Here is a 19928-nt window from a genome sequence, read left to right as displayed (position 1 = left end):
GGTAAAACGCACATTAATCCCTCTGGGAAGTTGCCTAAATGGGCCTGCATCCTAGTGCCCCACAACTCACCGTCAAGCGGGACGTTTTCACATGTGTCGCTCTGCATGTTACACTGGTATACTTTGCCTGTGGAGTTCTGCTCACCGGGGGCTCCTACAATGATCCTGACAAGAATGAATAGCAGGTGTTATGCAAAGATTTAACCTTTAAGCCGCAATTCCCAAAGTACGCCTTTAATGGCATAACAACAGGCAGAAATCAGGCAGACAAAGTTTGATTTTTCTGGGGTGGCAATGAAACAATGCAGGGAAGCTGCGCCATCTGAATTTCTGCCTGCCACACACAGCTCTTAGGGAGGCTCCTATCCATTAAAAAGGGGGGCAGCCCTTCCCTTCCCACCCACCCCCTGCTACAACGTTTCATTCTCACTTCTTGAAAAACACTGTGTAAAAGATAAAGCAGAGTTCAATAAAAAGGGGAAACAGGTTGGGAGTGCCCCTCCTCAAAAAAAACCCCAACAGGATGTGAACTTTCTACTCAGTCACAGAATATAAATCCAGAATAGTGAAAGTGGCAGTCACATGTATGGGATTCCTCTTTTCCCAGGCAAAAATGTTGTAGTGTGTTTGTGCCGTGGCGTCAGTGGGGGTTTCTCATTTTGGGCAACTGGGGCACTGCCCTAGAAGAATCCTGTGCCCCCTCGGTCCTCCACAATGCTTCCATGTTCAGTTGCAGAGAGTGGAGGCTCCACTCTCCAGCTTTTCTCCATCAATATTCTCAAATCAGCCAATCCGCTCTTTTAAATTCCTAGCCAAAAGCAAACTATCGCTGTTGCCGGAGTACCACCTACTGTCTCCGTGGAAGAAACAGAGCAAACGCATCAGTAAAATATGTGATAGGCTACCATTTTGCTAGGACATCTGGTCCCCAAGAACTTAAAAGTTTTGCCTCCACACTCTATTTTCCCAGTTTAGGTAGTTGTGACACTTGAATATACATAGGGAAGCAATTCAAATCGACAGAGGAGACAGGGCAACGGCAACCCATAGCCAATCACAATGCTTTAAAATTCCTTCCCTCCAATAAAAAAGGTTTCACACAAGGGTGTCCTAAAGTGTGGAATGCCTTTCGCTAAGAGACCAGCTTAGGCCATACCTGAAATTTCCAATTGTGTGGACATAGACTGCGTTACTATATAATTTAGTTACCGGGGACACCAAACTTAGTTGCATCTGGGTGGTACAAGGCGTTTCTTGCTACTTATCACAGATAGACAATTAAGTTTTTGTTCGGCTTCCTGACAGATTCCTTCCTTTAAGCAAGTGTTCTACAACCTTAGGTCCCCAGGTGTTTGTTATGACTACAACTCCCATAATCCCCAGCCAGCTTAGTCAATGGTCAGGGATGATGGGAGTTGTAGTCCAACAACATATAAGGGGGACCCAGGGTTGAATAGTGCAAGGCACCCACAGCTCCCACTTCTCTTTTGCCTTTCACAACAGCTTGATATTTGGACATTTAGCAGATGAAGCTTCCTGCTATTGGGATTTTTGTCTGGCAGGTGTTTAAAGCATTAAAAAAATCTATGCAGGGGGTGGGACGTGAACTGTAACCACTCATTTCCCACAGTTAGGAGAAACCCAATACAGTGGTACCTCAGGTTAAGTACTTAATTGGTTCTGGAAGCCCATACTTAGCCTGAAGCGAACTTTCCCATTGAAAGTAATGGAAAGTGGATTAATCCGTTCCAGGCAATGAAAAACACCCCCTAAAACAGCAATTTAACACGAATTTTACTGTCTAACAAGACCATTGATCCATAAAATGAAGGCAATAATCAATGTACTGTACTATAAAATAAATAAGACAGTATTGTAGATGAAAAAAATTAACATTTACAGTGGTACCTCGGGTTAAGTACTTAATTGGTTCCAGGATGACATTCGCACCCCGTAAAGTACTTAACCTGAGCGGCGATACCGCGTGTGCTGATAGAGTGCTTCTGCGCATGCGTGAAGCGCGTACGCATGCAGCGGAGCCCAGAAGGAAATACTTCCGGGTCCGCGGAGTACTTAACCTGAAAGTACTCAACCTGAAGCGTGCTTAACCTGAGGTATGACTGTACAAAAATCCTTCACACACATCCCCTGGCATGTGGACTGGGGGGTTACCTAGTGTCAGGGCCTTCTCCAAACTGCAGGACCTGATATCCAAACTGCTTGCTGACATTGGAGGAGAACAGGGCTACTGGAGAGGTGTCAATATTGTCTCCCAGCGATGGCGATGGATCTGTGGAAAGAGGAGGTGCCATGTTTACTCAGAGTGGATGGAGTAAGAAGAAGCAGGCCAGAAGTCGTCATCTTGTCATTTCCTAGGCCTAGATTGTTCCTGTGCCATAGATAGCAGTTTGATTTGAATAAATCAGAAGGCAAAGTATTTCATGGCATGGAGATAAACATTGTTACCTAGTAATATCTTGAAGCTACGAACATGAGTTTGACCAAACTGTGGGAGGTAGTGCAAGACAGGAGTGCCTGGCGTGCTATGGTCCATGGGGTCACGAAGAGTCGGACACGACTAAACGACTAAACAACAACAACAACACCTAGTAATATCAGCAGGCCATGCGCTTGTTGAATGCACAAGAGCAAAGCAGAGTTGGTCAACTAGGCAACCCTAAACCACAGTTCAATTTCCTCCACAGGTCTGTGGGAAGAAGAGGTTGCACAACTGAAGTGGGTTTTGTGCTCTTGTGCAATAAACCCATTTATTATTGAGGTAAGGGAAGCAACAATAAAGTGCACTGGGAAGTGTGGAATGACAGTGAGGTCATACAACTTGTGGAAACAAATCAGAATGAATGCTCAATAAACAGCAATTCTCCATGCAATTTTTGTGCAAACAAATCAAGACAACTGCTTTTAAAAAACAACAGATTATCTGGAAGATGGAGTCAATTCTAAGCTTGACAACCTGACTGAGTCCATCAGACAGCAGCTGAATACACTGCAAGAAAAAGCTAGGCCCCTTCTGCACTATACATTTAAAGCAGTATCGTACAACTTTAAAGAGTTAGGGCTACCCCCAAAGAACCATGGGAACGGTGATCTGTTGAGGAGTTGAGGGGGCTGGGAACGGTGATCTGTTGAGGAGTGAGGAGATCCCTGTTCCCCTCACAGAATTCCCATGGGAGAGAGATTGATGGTTAAACCACTCTGAGACTTACAGTTCTGCAATGGGAGAATAGAACCTCTCAGAACCCTTAACAAACTACAGTTCCCAGGATTCTTAGGGGGGGCACCATGACTGTTTAAAGTGGTATGATACTGCTTCAACTGCATAGTGCAGATGGGGCCCTAGATACAACAGGGCAGCCACAAGGACATTTAATTCCTTTCCATTCCCATTTTTTAATTCCTTTCCATTCCCATTTGTTTCCCACTTCTGCTCCATTCACAAACTGAGCAGGAAGCGGTGGCCTATTTTTATCTGAAATGGAATGTGTCTGAGAAAGGTGGAAGCTCAACTCCGGAGCATTTGCTTTGCATGTACACGGTCTCAGGCATCATCCGATAAGGCTGAGAGAGACTCCCTACCTGAAACCTTGGAAGACTGCTGCCAGTCAGTATAATACTGAGATAGGTGGACCAATGGTCTGCCTGTGTGTACAGCAGCACGCTCTCTCTCTCTCTCTCTCTCTCTCTCTGTAGCCAAATCCTGCCCTCCCCTCCACACTGCTTTTTGTGTGTTTTTTAATTAAAAATATGCAAAAAATATGCACCCCACTCGGGTTGTGCCTTCCTTTTAAAAAGTGAATAAAATCAAGAATAAACACAGCTCCCTTCTTACATTCATTTTGATTATAAAACCAAACGGGACTTCAAATGAATGAATTCATTTACTTCTCAACCAGGCCATTCATTTCTCATTCCTTTCTTTTGAGATGAAAAACTGAAACAGCCTGTACCAGGTCGCAGAAAGGTTACGGGTGTTGGAGTTGGTATATGCAAATATGTCTGGTTAGCCTTTATCTTTTCTGTCGAAAGTTAGGCGAAACCGAACCTTTTGGAAAAGGAATAGAATGTGTGAAAATGTCACACTATTTGCATGGAAAACACGGAAGTTACAAGCAGGAGAAGAGCTGCCCTCTCACTGAAAGTAATGAGAAGGAGGGTGTTTTTAAAATTGTCTTTGTGGCAAGGGCTCTTTCTAATCCACCTGGAAGCTGGCATGTGATGTCTGGCGCCTTGAAGTAGTTGTAGACTACCCAAAATGTTGCACCGTTTGCATGGAAATGGCCAAAGTCACAGGGCACAGAAATAATTTTTGTTGCTGGGGCTTTCCCGCAAATGTGAAGGGCTCCCATGTGGAAATTTTCCCCACATACTGGCTAGGTCACCTTGTGAATCTAAAGGAGGGGGTAGCCCCAGCAATGGAATGAGAACATACCGCATTTACGCTCTCATGAAGAAACCAAGATTCCCAACCACAACTTTGGGTGCATCATAAAACCACAATACAAATTGAAACTAGAGATTGGTGTTTGCCCTTTTGTGGGGGCTGGTTCAATTCAAATATGCCAAAATGTCATAGTGCAGGCAGCAGCAAATTGTAGTACATACTGGAGATCACGCAGAGGTTGGCTGCATCCATGCAACAAAGGAACTTGAGCCGGCCTTACCATGAGACACAGTAAGACAACTGCCTCAGGCAGCAGGTGCTGTGCAGCGGCAGTGGGAGCAGCAACCCTCCAGCAGTTTGCCCTGAGGACCCTAGCTGACCCCTTCCACTGGAAGAGCTGTGTGTGCCCCCTACACTAGGCTTCTGCCCTTAGATGCGGTGGAGGAAGCTAACTAGTCACCAATGTTGAAGCAAGATTAAACTCTCAGTCCACTGGGTTTCTGTACATGGATTGGGGATGGAGGACGTGCAGGTGGAACGCACCATCTTGTCCTCTGCCTCAGGCAGCAAAATGTCTTGGACCAGCCCTAGCAAGAAAGAAAAAAATATTATCTGGGTTTTGAAACAGCAGCTGATCCTTGAACATAACTAGATGCAAACTAATGTGGAAATGTAGAGAAGTTTTGCATCATAGGCACTGGATCCTAGAGGCCAAAGCACTTTTGGGGGGTGGGGGTGGTTCTTTTTTGAGGAGGCTGGGCCCACTCAATGTTCTGAGGACGTTCAGCTCTGCCCCCTGGCTCCTCCCGACATTGGTCACGCAACGCCAGGACATCTGTGTCGAGCCCCTTTAATCATGCTGAGAAGCTGACGCCTCTGTTTTGCATACAGAGAATTCAAGGTCCAGACTCTATCTTCTCCAACTAAAAGGATCTTGGGTAGCAGAACTAGGAAAGACCTCTGGCCAAAGCAATGGGGAACTGCTTGTACTGGGCTAGATGGATCAACAGGTCAGCTTCCTATATCCCAAAGTCACCACACTTCTTTTAAGAGCTCAGTCCAAAGCCTTGGTCCCACTGCAAAGAAGACCCCGCTCTGTAGCTTCCGAGCCTTCTGTTTGAAGGTCTTAAGAGGTGGCGTGCAGGAAAAAGCGCTCTCTGATCTTATCTCTCCATCTTTCACACGGAAATTAATAGGAACTCACACTTCTTTAAAAAGACATAGCTATTTCACACTCTTTCTAATTATAAGCGAGCAGCATCATGTGGGTCCTGCAAAGGTTTCACACTCAAATATCCTTACCCTGTAGGGGGATTTTCATTTTTTGAAACCCCTCTCAGGTAGGCTTCTCTTTTTATGTTTACTTATCAATACATTTCCCTTCATCCCAAAGAAATTGTGCGGAGGATTACAGCCTCAGAACTCTTCTAAATCACGCAACAGTCCAAATTTGGGGGTGGTTTTTTCGCATGCTAACAAAAAAACCCTGCCACTTTCTTTGTTTCCCAGCTGACTGGAATCAGGAGATATATAATGAAAGAGGAAGGATTGCCTTCAGTGTTGAAATATTTGCAGATAAAAGTGCAAAGGCTGCAGTTTGCCAGTGGCAGGGGACCTCCGTACAGGGAGCCTCCGCCTCTCCTGTTGACCAGCACTGAACAGGCAGCTCCTTCTGGCGCCTGAATTATGGCGCGCCACTAAACGTAAGGTTGGGAAGAGGCGTTTCGGGGTGCCCAAACTCTTACGCTGGTCCCGTAGCAGGAAACGTCCACTACTGGATTCTGCGAGTGACTGAGAGGTCATGTTTTCTGCTATCTCTGCACTGTAAATACTATGAATAAAACTCTTGGGTGTCTTTACTCAAGAGTAGCCGCAACAAAACCATTACAGCCAGGAATGGGGGCTTTAAATTTGCATCAGGATGGATCAGATTTCAATATTTTCCCCTTTTCACAGGGTTACCAACTTTTTAATACTGGCTCTGCTCCTGTGTGGCCTAATTTAGCAATCTGTGGTTTACCTGAGATGGAGATGATGTGACAGGAAAAGCTTCCTGTGCTACTGTTTTGGCATATTTGGCTGCAATAGTGGCCCCCAGGTTTTGGAATGAGCAGAGCCAGTGAGAAAGTTGGCGACAAATGTTCTTCAAACAAGAAGAACCAATAGAGTCAATTCCAAAAACATTAGAAGAGATTTTTAAAAATGGTGAAATAGCAGATCTTAAAATTAACAAAAGGAAAACCAAACTCCTGGTAAAAAATATGATTGATGAGAGTAAAAATAAGTTACAAAATATATCAGGTCTAAAGATCGAAAAGAAGGTTAAGTATTTAGGTGTGTGGTTAACAGCAAAGAATATGAATCTATATAAATATAACTATTTGAAAACCTGGGAGGATATTAAAAAGAAATTTGCAAATATGGGTTAGAATGAAACTTTCATTGCTGCGTAGAGTGTCAACCACAAAGATGAATGTATTACAAAGAATGGGTTTTTTACCAATCAATACCAACTATGTAGCGATGCCCCGCCCCCCGGGCGCGCGGCATGTTTGCCGCTCCCAGTGCCCAAGCGGCTTCCTATGCCACTGGGAAGGGCATTGCACGGAACAGAAAATGCCCATTTCCAGGTCATCACCACTCAGGGATCATATTCTGCAGGGTGCGGTGCCACGGGTAGAATTTGCCCAGGCAATCTAAGTCAGGGGTCACCAAACTTTTTCAGCATTGTCCCTCAAACCGGACTATTTTTTTGCAGGGGGGGGGGCGACAAATTCCTATGCCCCACAAATAACCCAGAGATGCATTTTAAATAAAAGTGCACATTCTACTCATGTAAAAACATGCTGATTCTCAGACCGTCCGCCGGCTGGATCCGGCCCCCAGGTCTTACTTTGCCTACCCATGATCTAAGTGATCTTACAGTACAGTGGTATCTCGGGTTACAGATGCTTCAGGTTACAGACTCCACTAAGCCAGAAATAGTACCGGTACCTCGGGTTAAGAACTTTGCTTCAGGATGAGAACAGAAATCGTGCGGCGCCGGGAGGCCCCATTAGCTAAAGTGGTACCTCAGGTTAAGAACAGTTTCAGGTTAAGAACGGACCTCCAGAACGAATTAAGTTCTTAACCAGAGGTACCACTGTACTCTTTCAGGTCATCTCCTCCCAAGTTGCTCAGGGCTGATCAGCAGCCAGTGCAGTTTCCCCAGCACAGGTACGATATGCTCCACTCTGCAATCTGGCCTCCTGCGTTGATTCTCCCCCAGCTGCAGGTGTGCAAGCCTTGTGCTGTTGCACTTCTGCAAACCTTGCAGTATCCCTGAGTCAGCCGATCGCTCTTTCTCATGTGTGGGCGCTGCCAAGCTGGCTTCCCAGCACATCTTATTTCAAAACAGATACTTCCCCTCCAAGAAACCCCAGCTAAGGGCTGCCATTCATTGTAATGCAAATCCTGAGAGCACTTAACACTAAGATTCGAGTGCCCAGAAAACAGTGTGGACTAGGCGGCTGTTATGCTTTTAATGGTAGCTGGATCTGCAGACTGCAAAAAACAACAGCAACAACAAGTGACACTTTTCAAAGCATGGAGAGAAACGTCCTTGTCTGCTAATCTCTGCAGATAATTCTTTCGGGCTAGGAAACAAACACAAAACAAGCAACTTTCTAACCACCCTAATGATCTTTTACTTATCTATCATCACAGTGTTTTCTTTCTAACAGGAGTCTTGCTAGATGTCATTTCCATTCCAAGAAAAATGACTGTTCTCTGCCTGGCAAGGCGCTCTCACAAACACAGGAGTGCCTCCCTCCCAAAAACATCCTGCAGTTTCAGGTTATTTTAGACCTTGGACTCTATGGCCTTATCGAGGAGCCCCTCTTTAGATGGTAAAGTTGTTTTTTTCCACTTCCATAGAAACGTGGTAAGCCAGCAAATGTCAGGAGGTGCTATATGCATTCAGCTCAATGGAAGCCCCCTGGACATCTGCCCCAAAGTCCTGCCCTGATGATGCCACTGCCACCCAGGAAGAGAGCCAGCAGCCTCCCTGCCTTGGCAACAGATGTATCTCACCTATCAGGCTGCATACACACTGTGCATTTTTAAACCACTCCTCCCTACCGCCGCCACCAGAAAATCCTGGGAACTGCAGTTTGTTAAGGGTCCTGGGAAATGTAGGTCTGCAAGAGGCAAATGATGGTCTCCAAGATTATTATTTGGGGGGCGGAGTCATCATCTATATATATAAAAAAGTTCCCACTGCGTGCATGGATGTAACACCCTTCCTCCGTAACCGCTGAACTGAATTCCAACAAATTTGGCCACAATGTCCCATGCCCATCAGGGAGGATCTGGCGTAATTCCCCCCCCCCAAAAGCACACCTTTCACACCTAAAATAATGATTAAACACCAAAAAAATGGCGCCCAAATTATACATCACCAGCAGGTCTAAAGACTCCAACAGCATCCAATAGAAAGACAGATCGCACGCTGCTGCCTCCAAAGCCGCGCCACCAGATGACATTCCACAGCAACCAACTGAAAACAGGCCTTTTGCAGCAAAAAGGCCCAACATTGCCCAGCAGACTGAATAGGCCGCGGCAGACTAGGCCACTTTCCAGACTAGGCCAAGTGGAGGTAGGGGCCTGCCTGGGGGGAGATTGGGGGGCCGAATAGGGGGCAGGGATAGGTAATGGGTCAGAACAGGGTGGGGGGAAACACAGGGATGAAACCTGCCCTCTCCACAGTATCTCGCCTCGGCTTTGCAAACTAGGCCAAGTGGAGATAGGGGCCTACCTAGGTGGGGGATGGGGGGCCGAATAGGTCATAGGTTGGGACAGGGTGGGCCAAATCACAGGGATGAACTGGGGGATGGGGGAAGGAGGGACAGAATAGGGTGGGAGGAGACAAAGGGATGCGCCTATGTAAACATAACACACAAAAAACAGGGGGACTCTGAAGGTGAGGGGAGTCTGAAGTGGGACTCTGAGGCTCCATTTAACAAACTGAGCCACCGCAACGCGTGGCAGGGCCAACTAGTGTGCTATAAATGTATGGTGTTTATGCAGCCTCGGAGAGAAATCTAATCACACACACCATTCTGGTAAGAGGGCTACTTGCAACATTTCCTGATTCTGACCCCCTCTTTCTTTCTTTTTTAAAAAATAATTTTTATTAATTTTTAGAAAAAGAAAACACATACAAAATATACAACATAAACTCTGTCCCTTCATTTTCCCTCCACCCACAAGCCCACCTCTGCCACCAGTGAGACCCATGGGTATTGGGGAACAAAGGGGTCCATTTTAAGCTGGGTTTGACCTCCCCCCTCCTTCCTCCCCCCTCATCCCCCCCCTGCCACTGAGAGGACAAAGGCGGAGGATCTCTGGGGATTGGCTTATCCCCCAGCTATTTCTTCACTGTACTGGAAAAAAGAAAAACAAGGAAAAAAGGGGGGGGAAGCAAAAATATAAAAAGGGGGGGGGGGAAGGAAAGAAAAAAAAAAGGAAAAAGGAAAAATATTAATGGCTTCCACGACTCTCCTCCTCCTGGATTTCCCAACCTCTTTACATAGTTATGGCGGGTTTTCTAATCCAATTCAGAATCTTATTCTTATAATATTAACACAATCCTCCTCCTTCTTCATGCTGTCCCCCTCTGAGCCCCCCCCCCCTGCCACTGGGGTAGCCCGAGGAGTCCAGCAGTCAAAAGGTTCCATTTTTGTGTCTGGGTTTCCCTCCACCCTTCCCTCTCCCCTCAAGGCACCCCCTGCCACTGGGTACCAAGAGTAAGAAGGGGGAGACAGCCAGTTTTCCACCCAAACACCTCCTGATCACCAAAATTATTCAAAAACAAACTCTAAGCATATTTCCTCAGCCATTCTTTTTACTCCCTCCAGAAAGCTCTTAACCTTAAACTATAAAAATCTCTCCTCCCCCCCCCAATGTCCCTCCTCCCAATTGGATCAGCATATCCTTTAACAGGCCAAGATTCCAACACCGTTGTTCATAAACCAAAAAAAGTACCTTAAACTAAAATTTTTACCCCGCACCAATTCTTTCCCACATCCACTTCCAGACCTCTGCTCCTCCCTCTTTCTGCCTTTCCCTCCCTTCACTAACACCATTCAACATTTCAGTCTCTCCAGGATTTTCACTTCCATCAATCTTCTCTTCACTTTGCTTCTCCTTGTCGGCCTCATCTCTTTGTTCTGATCTTTGTTTTTCATCATCCAAGACATATTTTTTATGGTCTGAATCAGTCTCCAAATTGTCCTCAAATTGTTGCTCCTCACACACAATCTCATAATCAAAATTGTCCTCTAAATCTTGCTCTTGCACCTCATTCTCCTTTTCTGTTGGATTGAAGCATTGCCTTTCCTTGTAGATATCTTCCCATGTTTGTAGATAGCCCAGCACAGCCTCCTGGAAAGCTCGAGAGAATTTTGTTTTCATAGTTCACTTGACCACAGGCAGACCAGAGATAAGGGCAGAAGGGTACTGGAAAATTCCTCTCTACCACGTTGTCGGCTCCATCTTGGCTGTTCTTATCCTTTGTCTTTAACCTCATCAGATTTCAAATTTACAGTCCACTTAAATCCTTTTAAAACCTTTTGAATCAATTTTTCCAATTCACAGGAATAAAATCGTCTTTCTTAGTCCTTTAACAATTTGACAGCTTTTGACAGCTGTCAAAGCGTCCTCCCCCTTGTTGCTGCTGAACCTCAAGGGGCAACGACACCGGGGGCTGGGGAGGTTTGGAAAAGTCTTTCTTTCTCTCGGGTCCGCAATCTTGAAAGAAGTTTTCCCTTTTCGGCTTGGGAATATTTAATGCGCCTCCCGATTGTCCATTTGGAAGAGATCGGCTTCCGTTACTTTAGAATCTCTTCCTATCTTCAAATTTAAAATTTTTAAGATCCGAATGGAGATTTGACTTACTTTGAAGAAGTCTTTTATTTCCTTGGAAGAATCCGCCGCTTGCAGGCTGAGGACTCGGAGCTTCACTTCAAGGAGGTAAGATGAAACCCAAAAATGGCTCCCGCGACTCCACTCCGCTGGCTCTCGATTGCTCTACTGAGCTCTCGGGCAGCAGAGGATTCGCGTCCGGAGCAAACAGCTGGGCACTATGTCACCGGGACTCTCTACCCGGTGTTTTTTCGGGGAGTCCGCTCGCTCTGCGGACTTCCCCCCCCTCCACGAAGCCAGGGACTTCGGAGCACGAAGTCCCTGCGTCCAACTTCACCAGCGCGACGAATCGGAAGCCTCTGACCCCCTCTTTCTTCCCAGCCACATATGAAGGGCGTACCCCTGCTTTCTCACACCCTGAGGGTTGCCAGCTTCTCAAGCGGTTGCTGTAGCTGCCTCTGCCTTTAATGATGACACCTTGCTGTACAAACAGTCGCAAAATGGTTCTCAAAGGGTGTGGCGGGCCACACTTGGTGTGGAAGGAGAGGATGGCAAGTGGGGCAAGAAGATTCAATAAATATTTAAAGATTTCAGTATAGTGAACAAAGTGTAGTGTAGTGTAGCTTGTGTGTACAGTGGTACCTTGGGTTACAGACGCTTCAGGTTACAGACTCTGCTAACCCAGAAATACCGGTAGTACCTCGGGTTAAGAACTTTGCTTCAGGATGAGAACAGAAATCGTGTGGCACCGGCGCCGGGAGGCCCCATTAGCTAAAGTGGTACCTCAGGTTAAGAACAGTTTCAGGTTAAGAAGGGACCTCCAGAACGAATTAAGTTCTTAACCCGAGATACCACTGTATACATACAACAACAACAACAACAACAACAACATCCATGCCTCCCTTCAAGAGCATTGGCTATTTTTCTAAACTTCTCCACAACATATTGTTGTGAACAGGTTTTTTCAACTCTGACCAATATGAAAGGTCAGAAAAGTGAAGCCTATTTGAGTTGATGAGATAAAAGTTTGCTTATCTCAAATTAGACCGAAATTAATTTCCTGGCAAAAGCAAACTCATACCTCTCATTGTTTGTATACAGTGGTACCTCTGGATATGTACCTGATCCGTTCCAGGGTGCCGTTCTCACCCCGAAAAGTATGTATCCGGAGCGGCGCTTCACGCATGCGCAAAGCACCAATAGAGCGCTTTTGTGCATGCACGCGCAGCGGAACCCAGAAGCAAACGCTTTCGGGTCCGCCGTGTACTTAAGCTGAAAACACGCAACCTGAAGTGGACGCATCCAGAGGTATGACTGTACATACTTAAGGTACATAAGGGTTCTGTAAAATTAAATTTGGGGGAAGATTCACGTTCTTACGTAGCTGCCTTGTTTTATACTTTATGGATGCACCGTGATCATATTATAAAGTAGTTGTGTCATGCGTTATAAATCAAGCGCTGTTGGAAGTTGTTTTCCAATGTATTTCTTATCAATGGAAAATGTGGTGCAGCATGAGCAAATTTTTATTCTGGAAGTGTGGCCCAGAGAAACTTTTTTGAAAATGTTTTATCTCCATAATGCAAACTTTGACTGCCAGTTCCTCCATATATCAATGCTGGTGGGACCTTCTGTGTGGTAAGCAAGCACTCTGCTTACGGCTCTTTTGCACAAGAAGCTGTTAAAAGTACAGGAGCAAAGGGGTGTGTGTGTGTGTGTGTGTGTGTGTGTGTAACTTGAGTCAGCTGGAAGCCATTTTTCTTCTTCTTAACCAGGGAGGAGATTTGGGGTGAGAGTTTAGAATGGAAGGATCTCTCAGTTTTGTTCCTCTGAAGTTTCTCATTTCTGAGTTTCTCATTGTGCATGCACATGAAAGCTCATAACAAAATAAAAACTTAGTTGGTCTTTAAGGTGCTACTGAAGGAATTTTTTTATTTTGCTTTGACTCAGACCAACACGGCTATCTACCTGTACTCAGAAATTCTGTTCTCCACATTTTGCAGCAATCTACTTTTTTTTTTTTAATTCTTATGAAAATTCACCTGCCTTTTAATACGGCTTTCTTCTTAGAATCAGTGGTTGTTGTTGTTGTTGTTTGCAGTTTTGACTAATGCACTCATGTATGAACGTGATTCCCCACAATAAAATGCATTTTTGCATGTTATTTTCACAAACGTCTTAATTTGCACACATGTTTTCTCCTAATATATGCATTTTTGTAAACATTTGCTTGGAGAAGCGCGTCACAACATCCAGAGAGGTATGCACTGTGAAGGATCAATGCATTTCAGTTCTCCTACTGGGAACATGAGAATCTGACAGGTTTGGTTTTAAATGTACTGTACCGTAAACAGAATCGAATTTCCCCACCCTTGCTGGGAGATGGCGAAGCAGTGACTAGTCAGTTTAAATTTATAGTACGATGAACTCGCAAACAGGATTTGAGCTATGAGCAACAGAAGTAATTAGACTATGATATCGTTATGATTTAATAGAAGACAGGGTGCAGCAGAAGGGGAGAAACAACATGGAAATGGGGTGCAAAAATTAGAGAAAAGACAAAATTGTGTTTTGATTGTACATGTTAAAATGTTGAAACTTAATAAAACATAATTGGAAAAAAGAAGAAAGGCAGGAGCAGATTAATCTCTCTCTCTCTCTCTGTCTCTCTGTCTCTCTCTCTCTCTCTCTCTCTGCCTCTCCAAAACACTGATGACAAGTTTTGCAGGCAACATTCCTGTGCTCTGGGCTGTTGGTAACACAACAGCAGCACCTGTAAAGTATCTGGCAGCTCTTAAATTGCTGACAGTGGCAGATCACACCAAGATACCGACAGAATGACTTGATGTGCATTCAGCCGACTTCCTCCCTGTGGCAGCAGCCCAGGCTTTTAAGACCCACACTGGTGAGAAATAGGGTTTGCCTGAAAGTAGGCTTGCGGCCTTGTTACCGCCACCACCAAACTACTGCGAGAGTGGTTCTCACACTCTTGCTGAAGCAGAGGCGGAGTAGGGACAGCTGAAAAATGACTGTAGGACAGTGGCAGGGCTTCTGCTTGGCATGCAGATGTTGCCAGGTTCAATCTCTGGCATCTCCCGGTAGGGCTGGGAGAAGCCTCTGCCTGGAAAGTTTTCTATACAGTGATACCTTGGTTCTCAAACGCCTTGGTACTCAAACAACTTGGAACCCAAACACTGCATTCCGTTTTGCGAACATATTTTGGAAGCCAAATGTGCTCCGTTTTGAGTGCCACACTTCCGATTTGAGTGCCACAATTCCATTTTGAGTGTTACGCTGAGGTCTGTCTGCTTTTGCTATTTATTTTGTGTTTTTGTCTTTTGGCTCTTTTTGTTTTTGTGACTGTGTGGAACCCAGTTCAGCTACTGATTGATTGATTGATTGTGTGACCGCAGTACATTGTTTATTGCTTTCATTTTCAATGGTCTCGTTAGATAGTAAAATTCATTTAATTTGCTGTTTTAGGGGTTGTTTTTAAAAGTCTGGAACAGATTAATCCATTTTGCATTACTTTCTATGGGAAAGAATGCCTTGGTTTTGGAACGCTTTGGTTTTGAGAACGGATTAAGTTTGAGAACCAAGGTACCACTGTATTTCTATGAAAGATGATGTGATGATGGCGATGAAGGCAGCTAGGGGATAGTGTAGGGTATTGTGTGTGTTGGTGTGTTGTTGTGGTCCGATGTAAATGAGGATGTTCTTAGTCGCAAGGCAAAACCTTCGTTTTACCAAAACATCAACCCTATTTATATAGGGTTGCTTTGGCAGTTTTCCTGGTTATCATTCAATTCAACTGCTGTTGCTGTTGTTGTTTTGCATTTTGGACATGTATCATTCTCTCTTTTTGTGGTTTTGTAAGATGATGCTATGTTTTAAATTCTGTCTTTTACCTTTTCTCCTTAAGCACTCAGAGTTTATAAAGAAAAGCAGCACACAATTTTTTCAACATCCATGAAATGAGAGCATCTGCATGGCGGGGTGAGTGAATTGGTCAAAGCTTGGTTGCACAGCTGGGATCAGAGCTTGCATTTCTCACTGGAACACTCTTCAGGCCAAACTGCATGTGATGTTAAACGTGTGTTTTGGCACTGTGTAGATCTTTTTTAAAAAATGAAACAAAAAATTGCAAATGTAACAGAAAGAAAAAAGGAAGAACGTTGACTCACAATAATAAGAAAAATCCATCAAATCTAATTTAAGCAAACATATTAATTGAGCCATCGATTTGTCCAAAAAAAATCCAAATAAGACCAATGATAACAAAATTCTGTGTATATGTTCAAATGTAAAAAGGACAGTAAAGGTATTCAGACCACTGAATAATGGACATGGAATATCCTTCCAATACTCACTCCATACATTTAAAGCCTGCTTATAGCATTGTAACAGTCATGGCTTTCCCCAAAGAATCCTGGGAACTGTAGTTTGTTAAGAGTGCTCAAAGTTGTTAAGAGACCCTTCATTGGACGAAGATGATGGACGATGCAGAACTAGCTAAGTTGACCCACGGGATCCGATACCAGGGGGAAACAAGGTTCCAAAAAGAATGGAGTAAATTCGTTGAATACATGGAGAGGAACTGCAGAAGTTTAAGGACACTTGCAGGACTAAAATAAATCCTACGAATTGACTTTGAATAAGTAGGTAAAAGAAACTGCGGGATAAGAGTGGAAAAACAAAGCCGAAGGATGGGAGGGAGGGAAGTCTTAGCTCGGTGGAGCAAATTATATTAAGACACAAGAGTATAATATGCAAGAGGTTGTGTTATGTGTGTATTTTTGTGTGTGTGTGTTTGTTTTATATTTGTTAATTTGTGTGTTTATGTGAAAACCAATAAAAATCTTTTAAAAGAGAGAGAGAGAGAGAGAGAGAGAGAGAGAGAGAGAGAGAGAGAGAGAGAGAGAGAGAGAGACCTTTCACTGAGATACAATTCCCAGCTGCCCCCCTGGCCCTTGCCAGAAATTGACAGCTCTGCTACAGATCAGAGTAGGATGGGAACAAGAGGTAACCCCATCTTGTTCCCATCCTCTGAAGAAAAGTGGAAGCAAACCTCAGGGAACAAATAACTCCAGAAAAAAACCTAGCCTCTCCAAATGCATACCGTCAAGAAATAGCTACCGCTGAAAGCAGGAAGTCTCAATGGACAGTTGATTCTGGCAAATCTGTAACTTGCACAATTATTAAAGTTGGCTGCTAATTTGGTTAGCAGAAGGAGGAATTAGGAAATCAAGACTATTGGGCCATCTAGCTTAGTATCATCTATACCTCAGGGGCAGAGAGCCTGTAGCTCTCCCGAGGTCCTTGGTCTAAATTTCCATCATCCACCCTCGTTATTGACCATGGCACCTGGGCCAAGGGGCACTGCAGTCCTTGCAGGGCTACAAAAAAATTAACTGCCTGTAGCTTAACATGGATTAGCAGCAGAGCTCCCCAAGTCCTTCCCAAAGATGCCAGAGGTTGGATGTGGAAGCAAAGTATGAGCTCTGCCCCTGAGTAAGTCTGACGAAGCACTAGATCGCCTGTCTCCTTCAAAACCTTTGTGCCTCCTTTTTATTTCTTCCCTTACATCCAAATCCTGCCTTTCTTCTGTCAAGGAACCCAGAGCATTGCCCATGTGGTTCCTAGGCGGTCTCCCATCCACGCACTGACCAGAGCTAAACCTGCTTAGCTTTACCAAGGTAGTAGCCTCATGTAACTACACACCATGCCCTGGAACTCTCCGAGAAAACTCTCTCTCACACACAATTCACCCCAGCAATTCCCAAACCTGCAAAGGTCCAATCTGCCCACCCTACCTAAACATGGTATCTGTGCCAGCAGACTTTCTCTCCAATCTCAGTCAAGACAGAGAATTCTGTTTGAACCAATTCCGACCTACCTTGAAGAGCCAAGCTGATCAGCAGTGCCTGAAAGTAGACTGACAGGTGTAGGCCAGGCATGCTGGGTGGCGGTGGCAGCAGCAGCAGCAGCAGCGGCATAAACGGTTCAAGAGCTTATTTTCTGGAGGGCATGACTGGAAGGAAGGTGCCAGATGAATAATTTGATCGAGCCAAGAGACAGATTGAAGAGGAGCAAGCGGCTATGACAGAAGATGAAGGAGAGTGGGGAAGAAGTACGACTCTACGTTTCCAAATCTCAAAACCGCACTGCTACTTTCGCTCCCCCACGTGGTGCAAAAAGGAAAGGGTATGATGTGGGCAGGAGAGGAAACACATTCTGCACCCGAGGTGGGTGATGAAATACTTTGAATATGCACATGCGCGAGGGGAGGCACCTGCGCAACGAGGGAAGGAGCCTACACCGATGCAGCCACACACACACTGCTGTGACTTTGGCATCTGATCACACTGTGCATGGACCTGTAAGACTGGCCAGATAGGCATCATGGATTTGAGCAAAGAACTCCCAGACATTTAATGTTCACTTCAAGGCTATGGATGCTTCCTGAATGACAAATCATCTACATCTGTGTGTGTGTGTGTGTGTGTGTGTGTGTGTGTGTGTGTTCGAGAGAGAGAGAGAGAGAGAGAGAGAGAGAGAGAGAGAGAGAGAGAGAGAGAGAGATAACGCATGGGGGAAACGGAAGTTGGCAATTTGTTTCAAAACTACATGTAAGAGTGAGTGGAGAAAAAGGCAATGTGGCTGTGGGTAGAAGACTTTTCAGCAGAAAAACTGCCAGAGGGGGACAGGGTTGAAAGTTCCTCCTCCTACAAAAGTCTTCTGAGGTTGAGTGCAGCCTCTGTGACCGTAATGTGTTAAAAAAACATAAATGAAACACATGAGGGGAAAACAAGAACTTATGGGAATAGCGATCCGGTGGAAAACGGGTGAGGGTCTTTGCAATCATGGTTCACTTGAGTAAAGGAAATAATGTTATCCGAACGTTTGACTCAGCACAGCAGAGTGCTAAAAGGGCAAAGTAAGAAATACAAATTTCTGCGTATATGGTCTTTGATTCTTGAGTACAGTGGTATCTCTGGTTAAGAACTTAATTCGTTCCGGAGGTCCGTTCTTAACCTGAAACTGTTCTTAACCTGAAGCACCACTTTAGAAAATGGGGCCTCCTGCTGCCGCCCTTGCCAGAGCACGATTTCTGTTCTCATCCTGAAGCAAAGTTCTTAACCTGAGGTACTATTTCTGGGTTAGCGGAGTTTATAACCTGAAGCGTTTGTAACCCGAGGTACCACTGTATACAGTATAAACAAAATCAGTATCTTGAGCGCAGTCACGTTTTGCTATGGAGAGATCAACTTCGTGAACGAGCTGTGTTTGATGGACTGTACGCCAAATTTTGTTTTGTTTGTGTTCACTAGTCTTCTGTGAAAATCAATAAAATACCTATTTCAAAACAAGGAAACAGGCTTGCAATTGTCTCAAGCAATAGGCATGGAGGATAGCGGACTGGTGCCCCTCCCCTCAAGAAAACCCCACCAACTCACTTGCTCCTTTGCCTCAGGTCACGGCAGCCCCACTCACCTGCCAAAGCCACTGGAAAGTTTACATCCCTGGCGCCGGGGGGGGGGGAATAATATCCACAAATATTATTGAAAAGCGTGGAAATTACTCAATTATCTGAGGTTCTTCATGGGATGATTTCCTAAAAGCTCAACAACTTTGGCTGCCATCCCCCCTCCCCACAAAATTCCTGGCTACAAGTGGTTTGTATATAGTACTGTCCCTTTAGTCAAAACATTTTTTGGAGCGGTTTACAATAATTGGATCTAATACAGTTTTGGCTCTGAGGCTCTCCTGCCCCCCCCCTCCAAGTTTAAACTTTAGAATAAGAAGACAGCGTTAAATTAGTGAAATTAGCACCTGTTACCAATAATGGTCCAAGGATGAAGGTACTTGGTATTAATGGTCTGGTGAATACATTGTCCTAAGTTTCATGACAGAAGAAAGGACAACAGAGATGGAAGAAAATAAATGAAATTACAGGTTTTACATACAAGAAAATCTGATCTTTTGGGTTTGCTGTGCAAAACTCTCCTGGCAAACTATAATGGCAAGACCTGAACTTACTGGCACATAACTTGAGTCCTGCCTGGAAATTGCAACAGTCTGGAAGTCCCATTTACACGTGCTTTAGCTGCATCCATAACTGAATAGTGGCACACACTCTGCGTGGTGGGTCTGCCTTAAAAAAAAAAAAAGGTGGGGTGGGGGAAGCAGCAAAAATTCAGCTGGAGCAAAACACACACCACGGAAGCAACTGAGCAAATATATCATGGCTGGCTTGCCTATTTCCTGTGTTCTGCATAATTGCAGGGAGAGCAGGAGCCCCCTAGAGGCTGGATGGGGAACAGACACAATACAGAAGGAAGCTGTGAGGCTCACAGACTTTTTTTTTCCTGGGCCACAGTTTCAGAATCAAAATTTGCTCACAACACACAGTTGTTGTTTTTTTTTATTGATAAGAAATATATTGGAAAATAAAAAGAATCACCTCCTAGCAGTGCCTGATTTATAGCACAGAACACAGCTACTTTATAATATGATCATGGGACATCCACAAAGTATAAAACAATGCACAAGAACATGAATCATTCCCAAAAGATAATTATAAACGAGCCTCTTACATATGTACCTTAAGTAAGTATGCAAA

General features: G+C 44.7%; 1 protein-coding gene across 2 annotated transcripts in view; it reads right to left on the bottom strand.

Annotated features, from left to right (window-relative positions):
- The window catches only part of ITGAL (integrin subunit alpha L), a 48342-nt gene extending 28881 nt beyond the window's left edge, over positions 1-19461 (bottom strand). The window contains exons 1-3 of one of the 2 annotated variants that reach the window (XM_035134516.2): positions 19346-19461; positions 2173-2290; positions 71-165 (exon numbers count right to left, since the gene is read on the bottom strand). In XM_035134516.2, the coding sequence (XP_034990407.2) occupies positions 71-165; positions 2173-2290; positions 19346-19397 (265 nt within the window). In that variant the 5' untranslated portion in view covers positions 19398-19461. Of the gene's footprint in view, positions 1-70; positions 166-2172; positions 2291-17201; positions 17535-19345 lie in introns of those variants that run through there. The other variant, XM_035134515.2, reaches the window with a different exon arrangement.
- Positions 19462-19928: the final 467 nt, after the last annotated feature.

The sequence above is a fragment of the Zootoca vivipara genome, chromosome 13, assembly GCF_963506605.1.
Source record: "Zootoca vivipara chromosome 13, rZooViv1.1, whole genome shotgun sequence".
In the NCBI taxonomy this organism is placed as follows: Eukaryota; Metazoa; Chordata; class Lepidosauria; order Squamata; family Lacertidae; genus Zootoca; species Zootoca vivipara.
This window is presented reverse-complemented; position numbering and strand designations above follow the sequence as displayed.